At 37.6% G+C, this 14,934-nt stretch overlaps 2 protein-coding genes across 2 annotated transcripts; one reads left to right on the top strand and one right to left on the bottom strand.

Moving 5' to 3' along the window:
* The first annotated feature begins 776 nt into the window (after positions 1-776).
* On the top strand, positions 777-6,300 carry LOC110068787 (QRFP-like peptide receptor). The gene has a single exon (XM_089280182.1). It carries the CDS (start codon positions 1,263-1,265, stop codon positions 2,358-2,360), a length of 1,098 nt encoding a protein of 365 aa, XP_089136308.1. The 5' UTR covers positions 777-1,262; the 3' UTR covers positions 2,361-6,300.
* LOC110068727 (allatostatin-A receptor-like) lies at positions 3,695-14,926 on the bottom strand. The gene is made up of 2 exons (XM_089280183.1): positions 14,862-14,926; positions 3,695-5,593 (listed from the first exon to the last, which is right to left on the bottom strand). The coding sequence occupies exon 2, from the start codon at positions 5,588-5,590 to the stop codon at positions 4,505-4,507; it is 1,086 nt and encodes a 361-aa protein (XP_089136309.1). The 5' UTR covers positions 5,591-5,593; positions 14,862-14,926; the 3' UTR covers positions 3,695-4,504.
* Positions 14,927-14,934: the final 8 nt, after the last annotated feature.

The following is a 14,934-nucleotide window of genomic DNA, read 5'->3' as shown; positions in this document are numbered from 1 at the left end:
GTGAAATTTATGATTTTATGGAGGACAGTCTAATCCTGAAGATTACCTCCCCGATAAGAAATAAACTGATTTGAAATGATATGAAATACACTGTTTTTCTTTTCTCTTCTTCTTTTGATTTCACAAGAATCACTAAAAGCTAAAAGACAAGGACTACGACTTTGATTATGCTAGGTTTGTGGTCAAACGTTATTTTGCCGATTTCCATCTATTTTCACCCCCCTCCTGTTATTCAGGCTGTGATTAAGTTGTAAGAGCTCGACATGAACGAAATTTTCCATTAAAAATAACGAAGCCTCAAATAAATCAGTTGAATATAGTTTTATTTTTTTCTTTTGCGAAAAGCATTTACATGTTTACTTTGGGAAATCTCATCCTATTGTGTTGGGATCTAACTGACATGTTCTCACGAGCGGAGGGCCTTTTACAATGATGTTTATGTCTTCCGAAGAAATTAAAATTGCTAAATCGCGCGCAATTTCGGTCCAAACAGATGCCAGCTGATGGCGCACGGTACTTTGGGGGCGCACCTATGCTTGAAAACACTTTATCATACTAGAGACGGCTAGATACAATCTGGTTAAGAAGTATTACCGAATCAAGCACGGAACAAGGTAATCCGGTGAGATAAAAAGCGCCATTTTGGTTTACTATCCCTTGACGGTTTTCCGTGACAAACACTTATCAGTTAGGGGCTAAACAGAGGAATTAAGGAAGAAAACTGTCAACCGTACATAAAGGCTTCAGGAAGTGTTGAGGATTAAGTGTCAGCAATTTCATTTGTACGTCAAAACGCTCTTCTTGTTTTGCAAAAACTGGGAGGAGTTCATTTTCTTTGGTTTTTCACTTCGCTTTGTGATCAAAGGTACCGAAACGTTATTACTGTATTATTTAACTAAAAGGATTTCAAATCTTGTGGTTTTCCTTTCGTATCAACTCTACAAAGATTGTTGGTTGAGTGTCATCACTGGATCAACACCGAGAAACACGAGCGCATATTTAACGCGTCGATTCGGAGTCTGAGTTCACATTATTGTTGACTGATAGACTCTGGCTTTATTTACAACCAATTGAGTCACTTTGGAGCTGTCACTGTAATTCGTGTAATTCATCTTGGCTTTTCGAACGACGTATACTAAGGCTTTGATTACTTCAATACGCCGTTAGAAGGTGCGTTGAAAAGTCAAGATCAAAATAAAGCATGTGGACGAGATTCACTTTCCCAAACTGAATTACTGTTCGCAGAACATCATAGAGTGACAATGAATAATTCCAATGTGACTACAAACAACACTCTGGAAAGAAGCGGTGATTCCGAGATATCATGCCCGCACGGGAGCCCCGACACGAACTTAACAAAAGCGTTCAAGACGATTATCTACTGTGTGATAATTCTCGGGTCAATCCTTGGAAACTCGTTCGTCATCTTAGTGGTGTATAAGAGGAAAAGAATGAGGACCACGACAAACTACATGATAGTCAGCATGGCCGTCAGCGATCTGTTTTTTGCCATCTTTGCTGTTCCGCCGTCCATCCGGACTGTTTACGCTGGGCACGATCTTCTTGTTAGAGGAATCACAGCTGAGCTGATTTGCAAATTGGTTACATTCATTCAGCAGGTGTCAATAGATGTCTCTATCCTATCGCTAACCGCCATTGCCTTTGATCGCTTCTTCGCTATCATGTTACCTTTTCGTAAAGTGATCACATGTCGCACCACAAAAATTCTCATCGTCTTAACTTGGCTATTTGGGATTTTGTTTGCAGCTCCAATTCTGTACACTAACCGAATTGTCGCGGGAGAGGGAGGCGATGGAACCTTTTGCGAGGAAATTTGGGAACCCCTTTTCGAAAGCAGTAAAGCGAGAAAAGATTACACTTTTATTCATTTTGGTTTTTTCTATGCGGGCCCACTCACGATTATAACAGTTCTCTACACGGCCATCGTGATTGAGTTATGGCGCGGGAATTCCATCACATTTCGCTGCAAAGCAAATCACCAAGAGGTTGAAAAATCAAATAGGAAAGTGCTCAAGATGCTTGTGACTGTGCTGGTTGTTTTCGCACTCTTCTGGCTTCCGGTGTACATCTTTCAATTTACGTTTTACGTAGCAAACAACACTTGCATAGTCTCTGGAGTAATTCAATTTCTTGGTTATTTCTTTTGTCAAGCTACTAGCGCGATAAATCCCCTCATCTATGCGTTTTTCAGCGAAAACTACAGGAGTGGATTCAAAGATTGTTTGCGCGCTATTCTTCATTGTCAAGGCAGAAAGCTTTTTCAAAGCGATTCCTCGACGATAAAGAGTGTCGGAAGTCGCGATCGGCGAAACAAAAAGGTTGAATTGTACTTTCTGTGAAAACTGGAAAATCGTATTCTACTCTCAATGCGCGCGAAAAGATGTTCGAGAGGGAGGCTCGTTTACTGTTTGTTTATCGTCAGCTTTTTTTTCTCCTGTTCATCAGACACCACAGCCGCGTACGAGTGATTGTTTCTTCCCCGCGGCCTGTCGCGTCCGAAAGGAAAGCATTTTTCTGTTGTTTTGCATAAAAATTGAGCCTTTGCCGATCGGATTGCGTGAGACATAATAACGTCAGTTTTTCTTTTCCTTGATTAATTTTAATATTGGGAAATTTATGCAAAATTGAGAAACGCTGTATATTTGTCGTACGGCGTTCATTAAATGTATATATGTATATATAATCTTTTTACATTTATTGCGAAAAGTTCTTTAGAGGATTAAACAGTAAAACGTCTTCAAGAACTTTGTAAGGAACGCAATAGATAAAGACTACTAACGAACTGCTTCATTTTTATATTTAAGTTGCGGCGGTGTAAAAAAACGTTAAAGAACACCGCGATTAATTGCTATCAAATATCCGCTGCTACTGTTTAGTCCGATTGATGTTATACGGCTGGTGACGTATATTTGAGGATCAATACGTTCAACGTGCGTACGTCAGAAATTGATAAATTTATGAGTTGAATTATGACACTGGTATATTGGCTCTGTTTGTCATATATTCTGATGACGTAAGTAAAAGGACAAGATCTTAAGATGTAGCATTCTTTACCTATGGAAAATGATTTTAATCTTTTTGCACTGATCTCCTTTTTAATGATTACAGATATGTCACGAGATAGGTGGTCTGTATGGTTCTAAAAGGGCATCCACTTATTTGAACAGAGGTTTAACTGTCAGCGCAGATATATAGTGGAAGACATCCTTTGGACAAAGCAAGGTCCATAGATTAGCATTGGCTCCGAAGTTCGGTGCTGTTGATTGGGTAAAGCTAGAGTTTGCTATAGTTTTTTAAACAGTCCAGTTGAGACTGCGGTTTTTTCAAATGAACAGTACCTCGTTTAAAGTTTGCGAGCTTGTTTTCAAGTGAAAACTGAGATCTGAGATCCGCAAAATTAATAGCTGATAAATGGGATGAGATCGAGATAGGTAACGAGTTTTGTTAGTGAGTGTTTCAAAATCATTCAGTGTTAAATTGAAGAAATCCATAAAAGATATTAAAGAAAAATAATTCCTTACAATTAATGATTTAAAATAATACTTGACATCTGAAAATATTGCAAAATATGGCAAAATATGGTTGGCTTAATATTTCGCCAGTTTCAGGAAAAATTAATTGCTCCCATCGAGCACAAAAGTTTATGACAACGAAAATGAATTGCGAAATAGAATACTAGTTGTTTTATTTTTATTTTTTATTTTGAAAAGAATGAGAAAAACCAAGAACAAAACTTAAAGTAATTATTAGATTGCATGGTAGCCTTGAAATAAATCCAAACCTACGGATTGCAGGTTCTTTCTTGGTACAGATTTTGCCATTTACATGCTGTGTATATTTTGTTTTCTAAAGTCCGCAAACTCAAAATGTGCAATTTCCATGACTAACTTAGCTTTCTCGAGCCGTACTGGGGAATATTGACGTTTTTTGTACCACTATCTAGGACAATTTTCCCCAAAACGGCCCACGCACTCGTTTAATAGGAGGTTATTTAACCTTTTTTTTTAGAAAGAAAAAGTTATTTATGAGGATATCGAGGCCGAAATTTAAAAATTTATTAAGAATAAGCTTGGGGCTGAAACTCTGTGTGTTGAAAATTTTGTAAATACGCTACAGTTATATGCTTGAAGTAAACCACATAATATCCTTCCTTTCTCTAAACGGAAAAACTAGCCAAAATGGAAAAACAGCCATAATATTGTGTTAGTTGCTAATGACATTTTTGCTAGAGGTTATGTCTGTCATATTTTGCCTTAATCGTAAGAATATTCACAAGAACACTTTCAGCCTAAAATCGGCAGAAAAGTCAAATTATTCAGCCAGGGTCGGAAATACAATATTCTTATATAAAAAAGAGTGTATGTAACAAAATAAAACATTAATAAGAAGACCGATTACAACCGGGCCCTGTAGCCATAGAATGAGACATGAACGATAAACTTGTATTTGAAAATCAAAGACATAAAGTTGGACATTGAAACATTCACAAATCCCATGCATTTGTACATTCCGCATTAGGTCCAGTTCTATCAGCTTGTTGCGGGTCGTCATACAAGTCTTTAAAACCCGTATCTTCCTCTGCCACTTCAGCATTCAGAGTTGTTGCTGGTGTATCTCTTTTATCAAGATGGCTGGTGATGTTGGGATATGTTTTTTGTGCACTGAGTGGAAAAACAACATGTATTCTATTTCTTCCACAACAAAGCAATTGTTTGAAATATTGTCTAAATCGCTGACTCTGGAAAGCATATATCATAGGATTCACTGCGGAGTTGAATGTTACCATGACAACGGAAATGACGTATGCCACGTTTCCGAATTCGAAAGCTTGGTGGTAGTGACTAAGAAAGTACAAGATAAGCTGTGGAAACCAGCTCACTGCGTAAATGACGCTGACGATCAATACCACCTTCGTAACCTTTTTCCGTGATTTGCGAATAGCTAGTTGAGTGTTTCCGTTGATTTTTTTGAACCACAAATCGTAAACGACTCTCGAGTACAAGGATACCATAATTGAGGCTGGGATGATTCCGACGGCTATCAGCCAAGCGGTGGTGTTTGCTTTACCGTAAGCCGCAGAAGGCCAAGATTCCAAACAGAACTTCTGTTCCTTGTCGTAGTAAATGGCGAAGAACAGTGGGAAGTTGAAAACGGTGGTGAAAACCCAACAGGAAATTACAAGAATCTTTACTTTGGACATGGAAAATTTTGAGTCTGGGCTGTAAGGGTTCGTTACTGCCTGGTAGCGTTCAAACGAGATTGCGACCAAAGAAAACACCGAGCCAACACCACCGATCCAAGAGAGATTTCCACCGGTGATGAACTTGCACAGGAAATCGCCAGCCACCCCCGTTGGATGCGTAAACGCGTGTATAAAGATATACTGTGGACTGATGAAGATAACGGTTATGATGTCCGCCACGGCCAAGTTTAAAAGGAGATAGTTAATGGGCGTCTGCATGGTCTTGTTTAAGAGGATGACTAAAGAGACTAAAATGTTTCCCACTATACCAGCCAACACCAGAGAGGCAAAACAAAAGGTTAACACGATGTCTCCAGACGTCACCATGCTCTGTTTTAAAAATGGTACAAAGTATGTAAGAAAACCAGTTGGAATTACAAGTTCACTTGTCAAGATAAGAAAGAAATGTTGTTAGTTAAGAACCTATAAAAACATGGAGTTGTAATGTTAGTTATGAACGCATTATGAACCATGACACTTTTAAAGAAATAACTGCTTTTAGATAAGTCATTATAGAACCTCTAATTACTCTAAGGCAGAATTTAACATTAAGTTTCTTTTGTAACAGGAAAGCCAAGAATCGAAAGTGACAATTTAAGGGATATTGGTTTATTCGTCTGGAAATAATCACCTACAGATACATTGCGTTCGAGTTTTTTAAAGACCATTAATAAAATGGCCTGTATGCTGTCTCTATAATTAGAACATTTCAATTTTTTTTTAACTATACTTTCAGTTACATTCGCAGGCTCATCGCAAGGACCACGACACATTTATTTTTCACTAGATTTTTCAAAGCAGTGGCAAAGTTTTTTTGACCATTCCGTAACCTCAGTACGCACATAAACAAAAATTAAAATACCTGTCGGCCAAATTTTGGAAAGCTACAACTTTGTCAATGACCTGTGAATTAATTTATTGCTTGGCACTATAACATCAGCAAAAATAATGATCGAAATCAGTACAGGTACTGAACCGGCAATTAGAATAAATTACTTCTTGATTTTGACTTGAGTTAATAAAGTGCTGAAGAGCCATTACTTGTAGTACTTTGAACCTTAGTAAGAATAGAATCGAAATCGTTTTTTAAACTCTCTGTATATTTCAACGATTAAATTTTACTTTCGTACAGACGAAGCTTTCCGGAACAACGTACTAAAATTAATATTGCCTTCAAAAATACAGCCAATAAAAAGATTGGCTAAAAAGCCACAGTCAAAGCCAAAGTAACATGTTCGGCAGTAAAAAATAAATAAAATAAATTACAATATTTAGAGAGTAAGCCACATCAGCCTTAACTGGTCCTGGTCGAATTTGAATTTGGTAACTGGACAGATTACACTCAACTTTATCTTTATGGATATCTTCTGACGCGCGACATGACTTCTAGATCTGAACACGTTTCGTGATCTCTCTATCTATGACTACAATAAGACGAAGGTTTTCTGTTTGAATTTGCGAAACCTCCCAGTGGCGAATGGTACCCGAAAAATCCAGAATTTCCCAAAAGAGGACAACCTCGTGAGGTGTGCCCGAATGTTTAAAAAAATCATTACCAAAAATTTCCGCACTATTATATATATTTTGTTTCCGAAATTTCCGACATCTCCTGTTTAATGGTCCACATTTCGGAAATTCAACAATTCTCGAATTTTCCAGAGACTTTCCCAGGTAATGCTCGTACCATCTGCCCCCGAGACATTTCGTGACGACTTACATGCCGCGATAATCTTAAGGGACAATTCATGATATCTTATATAACATAAAAGCTCAAGATGGCATCTGTGACAGACTCTTGCCATACATAACAAAAAAAAAAATGTACTCTTGAAAAAACACTTGTTAAAAAAACGAATTCAAAAATGACTTATTTTACTAAAAACTTCGGGAGACATTTCACGACAACTTACTTTCCCAGAAAGGTGGATGTTCAATATGACTCGAACGAGGGACAGAGAAAAAAAATCTGCGTTCTCGACGGTGAAAATCGAATCCGTGGCCTCCCAGATATCGGCCGGGCGATCTAACGCTTGCGATACAAAGAGAAGTAGTTAGCTAGACTATTCACTAAGCTCATTTGAAAAAAAAGATCAGATTTAAGATAGTTCACGCGCTCTCATTGGTTGATAGGTGTGTGTAGATAAGAGTATTGTAAACACATTTGTGCTTCTCTGTTTTGACAAATATTTTATAAAAGCCATTGATGACTTTGGGTTTTCATAACTTTCGAGAATTAATTCTTCCGGTCCCCTGAATGTTTAGACGAGGCTATGTAAGCTGGGAAGAAGTGCTCTACGTATTCTTTAAATGTGTCACGTGTCCTGCATGCAAGCTGCTAAAATAATGAGCAATGTCGAAAGTATCAATGTGTCACGTGTGAGATAAGTAATGAAAAACGGTAAATTTTTAAGCCTATCTGTTGTTCTTATTTCCCCCGCTCAGTAGGAAGGCCATAAACGCGGCTATTTGCTAATGGTAGCATGAGTGACCATAAGATTTCAATAAACAGATCAAGAAATTTCATAAATAAAGAACAAACAATTTTGTGCACTCCTTGGAGAGCCTGAAAATTCTTCTCAGGCTGTAAAAGTTTATAATTTTACCCGTGTTTATTCAACTTGACACTCAAAATCGACGCAAACGACGAAAATTCGTATATATATATATATATGTAAATAAATAGCCAAAACCGTACTCAGACCGACAAAAAAATTAAAGGTCGGCAGACACGAGGGGAATTGTCCCTTGCAACTAGTCCCCTGAAGAGTTTCCACTAAGGGACTGGTCGCAGGGACTTACCAACGAACAGTTAACACGAAGCGTTTTGTGGAACAAATCGCAGGGACTTGACCCAAAGATTCAAACTGGTTTAAAATCGTGGGACTAGTCGCAGGGACCAAAGTTTGGTCCTTGCGACTAGATTTTGAAGCAAAAATGGTCAGCTCACACGATGGGACTTGTCTTTGAGACTTGTTGCATGGACTAGTCCCCTCGTGTGTGCTGACCTTTAAAAGAAAGAATCAAACTCTCGTTGCGAACTGGGTTCACGCCTTTCGCAGGCCTAGTCCGATTCAAACTGAAAAGAAGAAGACTAAGCGAGCTCATGTTGAAAGAAAATTTTGATTTATCAGTATAAAGACTGTATTCAGTTGCTATAAGTTTCGCGCCTACGAAAGAAAAGGTATACACAACTAATTGAACTCACCCAGTGGATATCGCTCGAGACAGTGGAGGGACAGAAATCTCCGCGTGGTGTTGTAGGAATGGTCAGTTATATCTAAGCTAATACACAGTACCATAAATTACAACAATTCAATTATATAGGTGTCGTAAATCAGCGTGGTTGTTGAATAAGCCCCTGGATAGCCGAGAGATTTTTATTAATTCGATTTTATCTTTTTTTGAATTTAATAAATGGGGCCTTTGTCACGCGAGACATAATGAAAGCAAAGAGCATTTGCAAAGTAAATAAACTCCGCTACTGTGGCCAAATTCCGAGCCTTAAATAATAAATAAATGCCTCGGAATATTATAATTAAAAAATAAAATGAACAAACGTCGTTTTGCACTTGCATGCAAACAAGAACGTTCACTGATTGATCTCTCAAGTTTCCCAATAAGGCTCAAAACCTCTTAACAAAGTATTAGCTGGTGACAAATGACATACAAAAGGAGGAAATCCTGAGCTTTCGTGGATTACTTTCTTTTACTTCACAGTGCTAGTCAAAACTAAATTTAGTAAAACTCGGATCATCACTGCTTGATAAGCCGAAGGAGGTTACTATCGCTCTTGATGCTCCAACAAAGCTAAGCTTTGTACTTATTTGCAATTTTTGTTCTTATCATTTACCTCAAGCAGCAATATACGTTAAGTACAGTTACAATATATTCATTAAAATAAAATCTCATTTTCTTCACCTGGAGACCGATTATGTGATTAGTTATAATCAAGGTACAAAATAGCGGCAGAAAATATATTAACTTCTATTCAAAGCTTGAGGAAGATGTGAACAGTAAAATATATGACTGTTTTAACAAATAGTTCTATAACTTTGACAAAACTGCGGCTGATACCAATTTTATTATAAATAGTTATCCAAACGGAATTTCATGATTAACTTTTGATGTCATGAGTTGAAAATCCAACTTATGCGATTATGTGTAGATTTTCCCTGATCCCAGAGATATGAAAAACCGAGTAATTACAAATAAATCCTCGACTAGCTGAGGCTAACTTCCTAACAGCCATGCAGAGAGGGACTGGGTGTTCAATCCTTTCTTCGCCCTTTATTTACCTTACGCTCATCCGTGAGGGACTGGGCTTTAGTGTTAGTTTTCGCATTTTTGTGTGGGCTGATTCGTTGCGCGACTTGTGCCGACAAAACAGTAAAAGACGTCGTTGGTTGTCCAGAAGCAGAGGTGCTTCGAGTTGCTGCCAAGTTAAATCTACGTAGTTCAAATCGAATACAAGCCATGCATTAAGTGCGCTCACTTTCTGGCTTGGGATTTAATTATTCACCCAAGGTTTAGAACGTATGGCCACTTAAAGTTCGTGGTTCCAATAAAACGCATAACCACATTGATAAAAGCCCTGGCAAATGGAGTCGCAAGTAGTCGGTATTTTTCTGTATGTTACGCACGTTTATACCGGCAGCGTAGAGTCCTATGGTTGGTCTGTAGCTAGTGTCCCGCATGTTTCATGACTGTTTTATTATTATGGGACATATATTGGAGCAAGCATGTGGTCTCGAGATGTCAAACGATTAAGGTGGCTCCCTATAGTGTTACGATCGAACGCGCGCTGAGGACGAAAGCTCAAGTAATCTGCGCGTGTTCGAAGGGAAACGTCAGTGTTTTTGGATATTCTATGACGTCAACATGAGCACAAAAAGCAAACCTGACAGTAAATTTTCTTGCATTTTCTTCTGTGAAATTCCGTAAAATTTGGCAGATTGGTAGTAAATATTTTACTTTAGTCGGAGCTCGTTTTTCAGGGAAATCTATAAGACCAGGTTTTTTCAGCGGTAAAAGACATAACTTTGAACTTTTGCGTGTTTAAAATTCGTATCACGCTGGGAGCGATGTGCTGTGAAAATTTTGGAAGATTTCAACAAAGGAAATCCAAGAAAATCACAAATAAGGCCATAAATTAAAAACAGTAAGAAACACATTTGGTTGGACATTTATAATTCAAGACGAAAGCCCAAAATTTTAACAGAGATCATACACTGTAGCAAAACACCAGTTAATCATTGGTTATTTCATGTAATGAGTTTGAGAGGCTGGGTGTGAAAGGGAATGTAAAAGCAGCATTCAAAACATACCACCCGCGCGCAACGCCATAAATGATTACCCTATAGAGCCACCTTGAAACATGTTGTTGCTGAGTGAGTATTAAGACAAATTAAGACACTACATGGTCTCGTAAAGTAAGCTAGCAAGTCCTCGCAAGTTCAAATTGGCTTAGGTCAGTGAAATACGCACTCGGGAGAAGTATAATTAACTTAAGCGCTTCGCAATATGAAAAAAGCATTGAATTGAAAACATCTCCGCTGGCTTTAATTGACAAATCATTTGCGAGAATTTTCTGGACTTGCGTTCGATGCAAATTTGATCTTCTCGCGATACCACACGGCTTACAAACGCAACTGCGATTAGGCGTTTGTTGTAGTTCTAGATAGATCCTACCTTGCTCTGTCCTTGTGATTCGATTTAGACTTTCATAGTTTTCACACCAAAAATTACAATTTAAAAACACCGCATAACGAGGTGGCCAGGACGTTATCATGGTGATAAATAAAAAACGAGGAAAGAGAAAAATATCCTCCGAGAGCTACCTGTTTAGCCAAACGTTAGATATCAATAAAGCACTGCAGATATTGTTTTCTAAATCACATAATGTAATAACTAGGTAAATGTCAGGAACAAAACATGTGCAAAATGAACAAATCATTTCCAAAATATACCCCTTGCTTAATTTTGCCGAAGGGTTTGGATTTAATAAAGAAAAAAGCTGATTGACGTGTTATTGATGCCATTCTTTTAACTTTCTGAACCCAAAATTAAGTAGTTTTAATTATGTTGCCGACAAAACGAATTTTGCAAATAAAAACACGAACTTGGACAATTTAAGAAGAGTTATCGATTTTTTTTCTGTTAATTGGAAAACCGATTGGATATTGGAGAGACTCTTTCTGAAATGTTTTTGTTGGGATCTCGAACAGTTTGGCAGCGACTGTAAGCGATTGCATGTTTCAAGAGGATAACTAAATACCACTAGTTTTAGTTTGCGCCAAATTTTAGGACTGAATTAATTTAAAAACTGCTGATTGACGAATTGTACTGATTCAATTCTTTTAATTTCTGAACCCAAAATTAAATTATTAAGTTTTTATTCCGTTGCCCACAAAACAACAAATTTCGCAAATAACAACTTGAACTTCGACAATTCAAGAACCAATGAGATATTGCAAGAGAGATTCTTTCTGAAATGTTTTTTTTTGGGAGGGGGAGGGATCAAAACTCGTTTTAATTTAGAGGCGACTGAAAGCAATTCATGTTTCAAGAGGGGACCAAATATCCTGTAATACCCCTAGTTTTATTGTTTAGCCAAATTTTTAGGATTTAATAATAATCAGTAATAAAAAAAGCTGATTGGCGTAATATTTGTTGAAAAGCTACTTTAAAATATTATTCTCGCTATACAGTTCGGCAATTTGTTAAAAATAACAGAACCGCTTTTCGTAAGGTTTTATTTTAGCGATTTCATACGATAATGGGCTGCGACCGAGAAATAAAATTTGACAAAAACATCTTCTTTTTAATCCTTATATTACTTAGTTAGCATTGAAAAGTCATGCAGTCGACATTCTTGGTTTCAACCGCGAAATCATACATTACTTGGAAAAAAACCTAGACAACTTTACTAGATGTAGTTAATACATTTATTATATGACTAGCTACGTGAGCGGGCAAGATGAGGCTATCTTCCCCGCTCGGGTCTATCCGCCGCGTTCCGCAAGAAAAATTTCCCCGAAAGCCATATAATAAATCCTTTATTGACCAAGCTTGTTCGGCCAAGAGGGCTGGATATAGGCCTCGTTCTTTTCCTGCGAGTCTATGGACCTCGACTCCGTCTCGGTCCATAAACACGCAAAAAAAGAAACTTGGCCAATATCCAGCCATCTTGACCTCACACTTTGTCAATAACCCATACATATGAAAGCCGGATAAGAATAAAACAAAACAAAACAAAATTACCCATTTTAAAAAATCCTCGTGAAGAGATTCCTAGCTGTCAAGATTCCCAGTTTTGAAAATTCCTCGGTTTTGAGGCTTCCCGCTTTTGAATATCCGCCATTTTAAAGATTCCCCGATTTAAAGATTCCCAGTATTTGAAAATTAAATGTCCGCTTTTAAACATTCCCCATGTTAAAGATCCCCCGCCCCCCATTCCCCGTTTGTCGTTTTTCTCGCTCTTTGTTTTGTCCCTCTTTCCCCCGTTCTTTGATCCTTGATCAAAGTTCCTCCTCAAAGTAACATTTCGCCATACAATATGAGTTTTCTTTGGCTATTATGAAATTCACAAAGCATCTCGATCAGCCGGCATGCTTAACTATTAAATATCCATTACTAGTGACTAGTGACAAGGCAAAATGTAACCAGCATCTTTTCGCTGAATACACTGCCGGGTGGTTGAATTGTTGTCTAAGGTTTATGTTTCATTTCGTAAGCTGCTACTAGCCGCAAACATGGTTTTATCTCCGATAAATAAGCCTGATTAGCAACATTTACACTGTATTTTAAAACTGTATCCATCATCGCGATTTCGGTATTCCTTCCCCGTAAAGAAGCAATGGTAATGAATTATGACTGTATTAGTCAGTAGTTTAGAAAACCTTGACAAATATTATAATACTTGTTTCCAAAAAAAAAGCTATTGTTTTTGTTGACTTCCCGCAGCTTGGGTCGTGGAATTGGATTTGCATTTAGACAGCATGAAACGGCTGCCTAGCGCGCCTCATATTTTGTCTCAGTCAACTACAAAATTGCCCGAAAATTACGAAAAAGAAAGATTTTGTCAGTCTAAAGCCTGCCTTGACAGTGGAAAACGACCAGAGTTTACCAGAGGAAAAAGCTCAAAGAAACTTTGTTCTCCCACAAAAAGTGATCTCTATCATGTTCTCCCCCGAGCTAAATTACTGTAAAAACAAACATGGCTTTCACCTTTTGCGTCACTAAACGTTTCGAAGAAAAAAATAAACATGGCTTCAAGCTTTTGCGTCAGAATATTTCGAAAACCGATCAAAACAAATGAAAAGAACCTTTCAAATTTTCTTAAGGCCATGCCTCATTAGATTATCAAGCAAAATAACATTTCGTTCGACAATTTGAGTTTAGCTTGGCTAAGAGAAAATTTACAGAACATTTCGATCACCCAGTATACCCAACCAATACACAAACATACATTTATTATTCATTACTAGTCACTTCCGCAAAAACGGTATATTTCACAGAACAAAATGTACTTGGCATCTTTTTTCTGAATAAACTGGTAAATTGTTGTTAAAGGTTTATGTTTCATTTTTCAAGTTTTACGGACCCAACCTTGCCCTACAAGTTTGCGTTTCTGGCAGATAATTACTTCTGATAAATAAACCTAATTAGCGGCATCTGCACTATCTAATCTTAGCGTTTTCGTCATTCCCTGCCTGAGGGAGGGCAATGATGAGTGATAAGTATACAAACTAATACACTAGCAAACGTTCAGCAAATTTTAACAAATACATCAGTACTTTTTCCAAAAAACAGGCTAGACTTTACCCTGCTTCTCAATTTATAATTTTTTTTCTATACTCAGAGCCCACCTTGATGTAATATATCAAACACTCGAAACAGTGCTTTATCGGGTTATCCAAACACCGAGAAGAGAGTTGAAAATACGACGCGCAGCGAAGTTTTTTTTTTTTTTTTTACGAAATCCGAGGTGTTTGGATAGCCGATGAGACACTGTCTCGAGTGTTTGATATATCTTTTCAACGAAAACGAAAACTAAGGAGTAAACGGAGAAGGAATACCATTAAAATCTATGCTAATAAAGACCGGGTATCCGAACCTCCTTCACGTTTGTGATTTTCGTTGTTTTAACTTGGTGAATTAGTAATGAGTTTAAGAAAGAAATTTTATAACTGATGTGGTCACCCGTATTCACAAGGATGTGATTATTTTATTATTGTCAGGAGTATTAAAATTAAGACAGCGTGCAACGGCTGCATGACTAGTGCGCCGCATATTTTGTCTCAGTCAACTACAAAATTTTCGAAACTTCCGAAAAAGAAAGACGTTTTCATTTGTCGGATTAAACCACCTTGACAGTAAATAACGATCAGTGTTCATCAAAGGAAAAACGCTCAAAGAACCTACGTTTTCCCACACAAGAATTATCCCTTTTATGTTCTGGGATCTTTAAAACACATGGAGTTTACTCCCTTGTTACCCGCGTTACCTGAGTTAAAAGACTGGAGTTCAATAACTTAAAATACATGAGGGATTGAAATGTAAACATACGCAAATTACAGCGGAGTAATTGAGTACTCACCACAAGCAATTTTTTTCACTTCATGCCTTTGGTAGTCTTTAGTAGCAGAGAAATACACTTTTGTAACTTCCTG

The sequence above is a fragment of the Orbicella faveolata genome, unplaced genomic scaffold (assembly GCF_042242905.1).
Source record: "Orbicella faveolata isolate gen_17 unplaced genomic scaffold, um_ofav_v1 contig_47, whole genome shotgun sequence".
NCBI classification, from domain to species: Eukaryota; Metazoa; Cnidaria; class Anthozoa; order Scleractinia; family Merulinidae; genus Orbicella; species Orbicella faveolata.
The sequence above is the reverse complement of the archived record's forward strand: the minus strand, read 5'-3'. Positions and strand labels throughout refer to the sequence as shown.

Coding starts and splice junctions, on each gene's coding strand:
- LOC110068787 (XM_089280182.1), top strand. CDS start 1,263: ATGAATAATTCCAATGTGACTACAAACAACACTCTGGAAAGAAGCGGT.
- LOC110068727 (XM_089280183.1), bottom strand. CDS start 5,590: ATGGTGACGTCTGGAGACATCGTGTTAACCTTTTGTTTTGCCTCTCTG.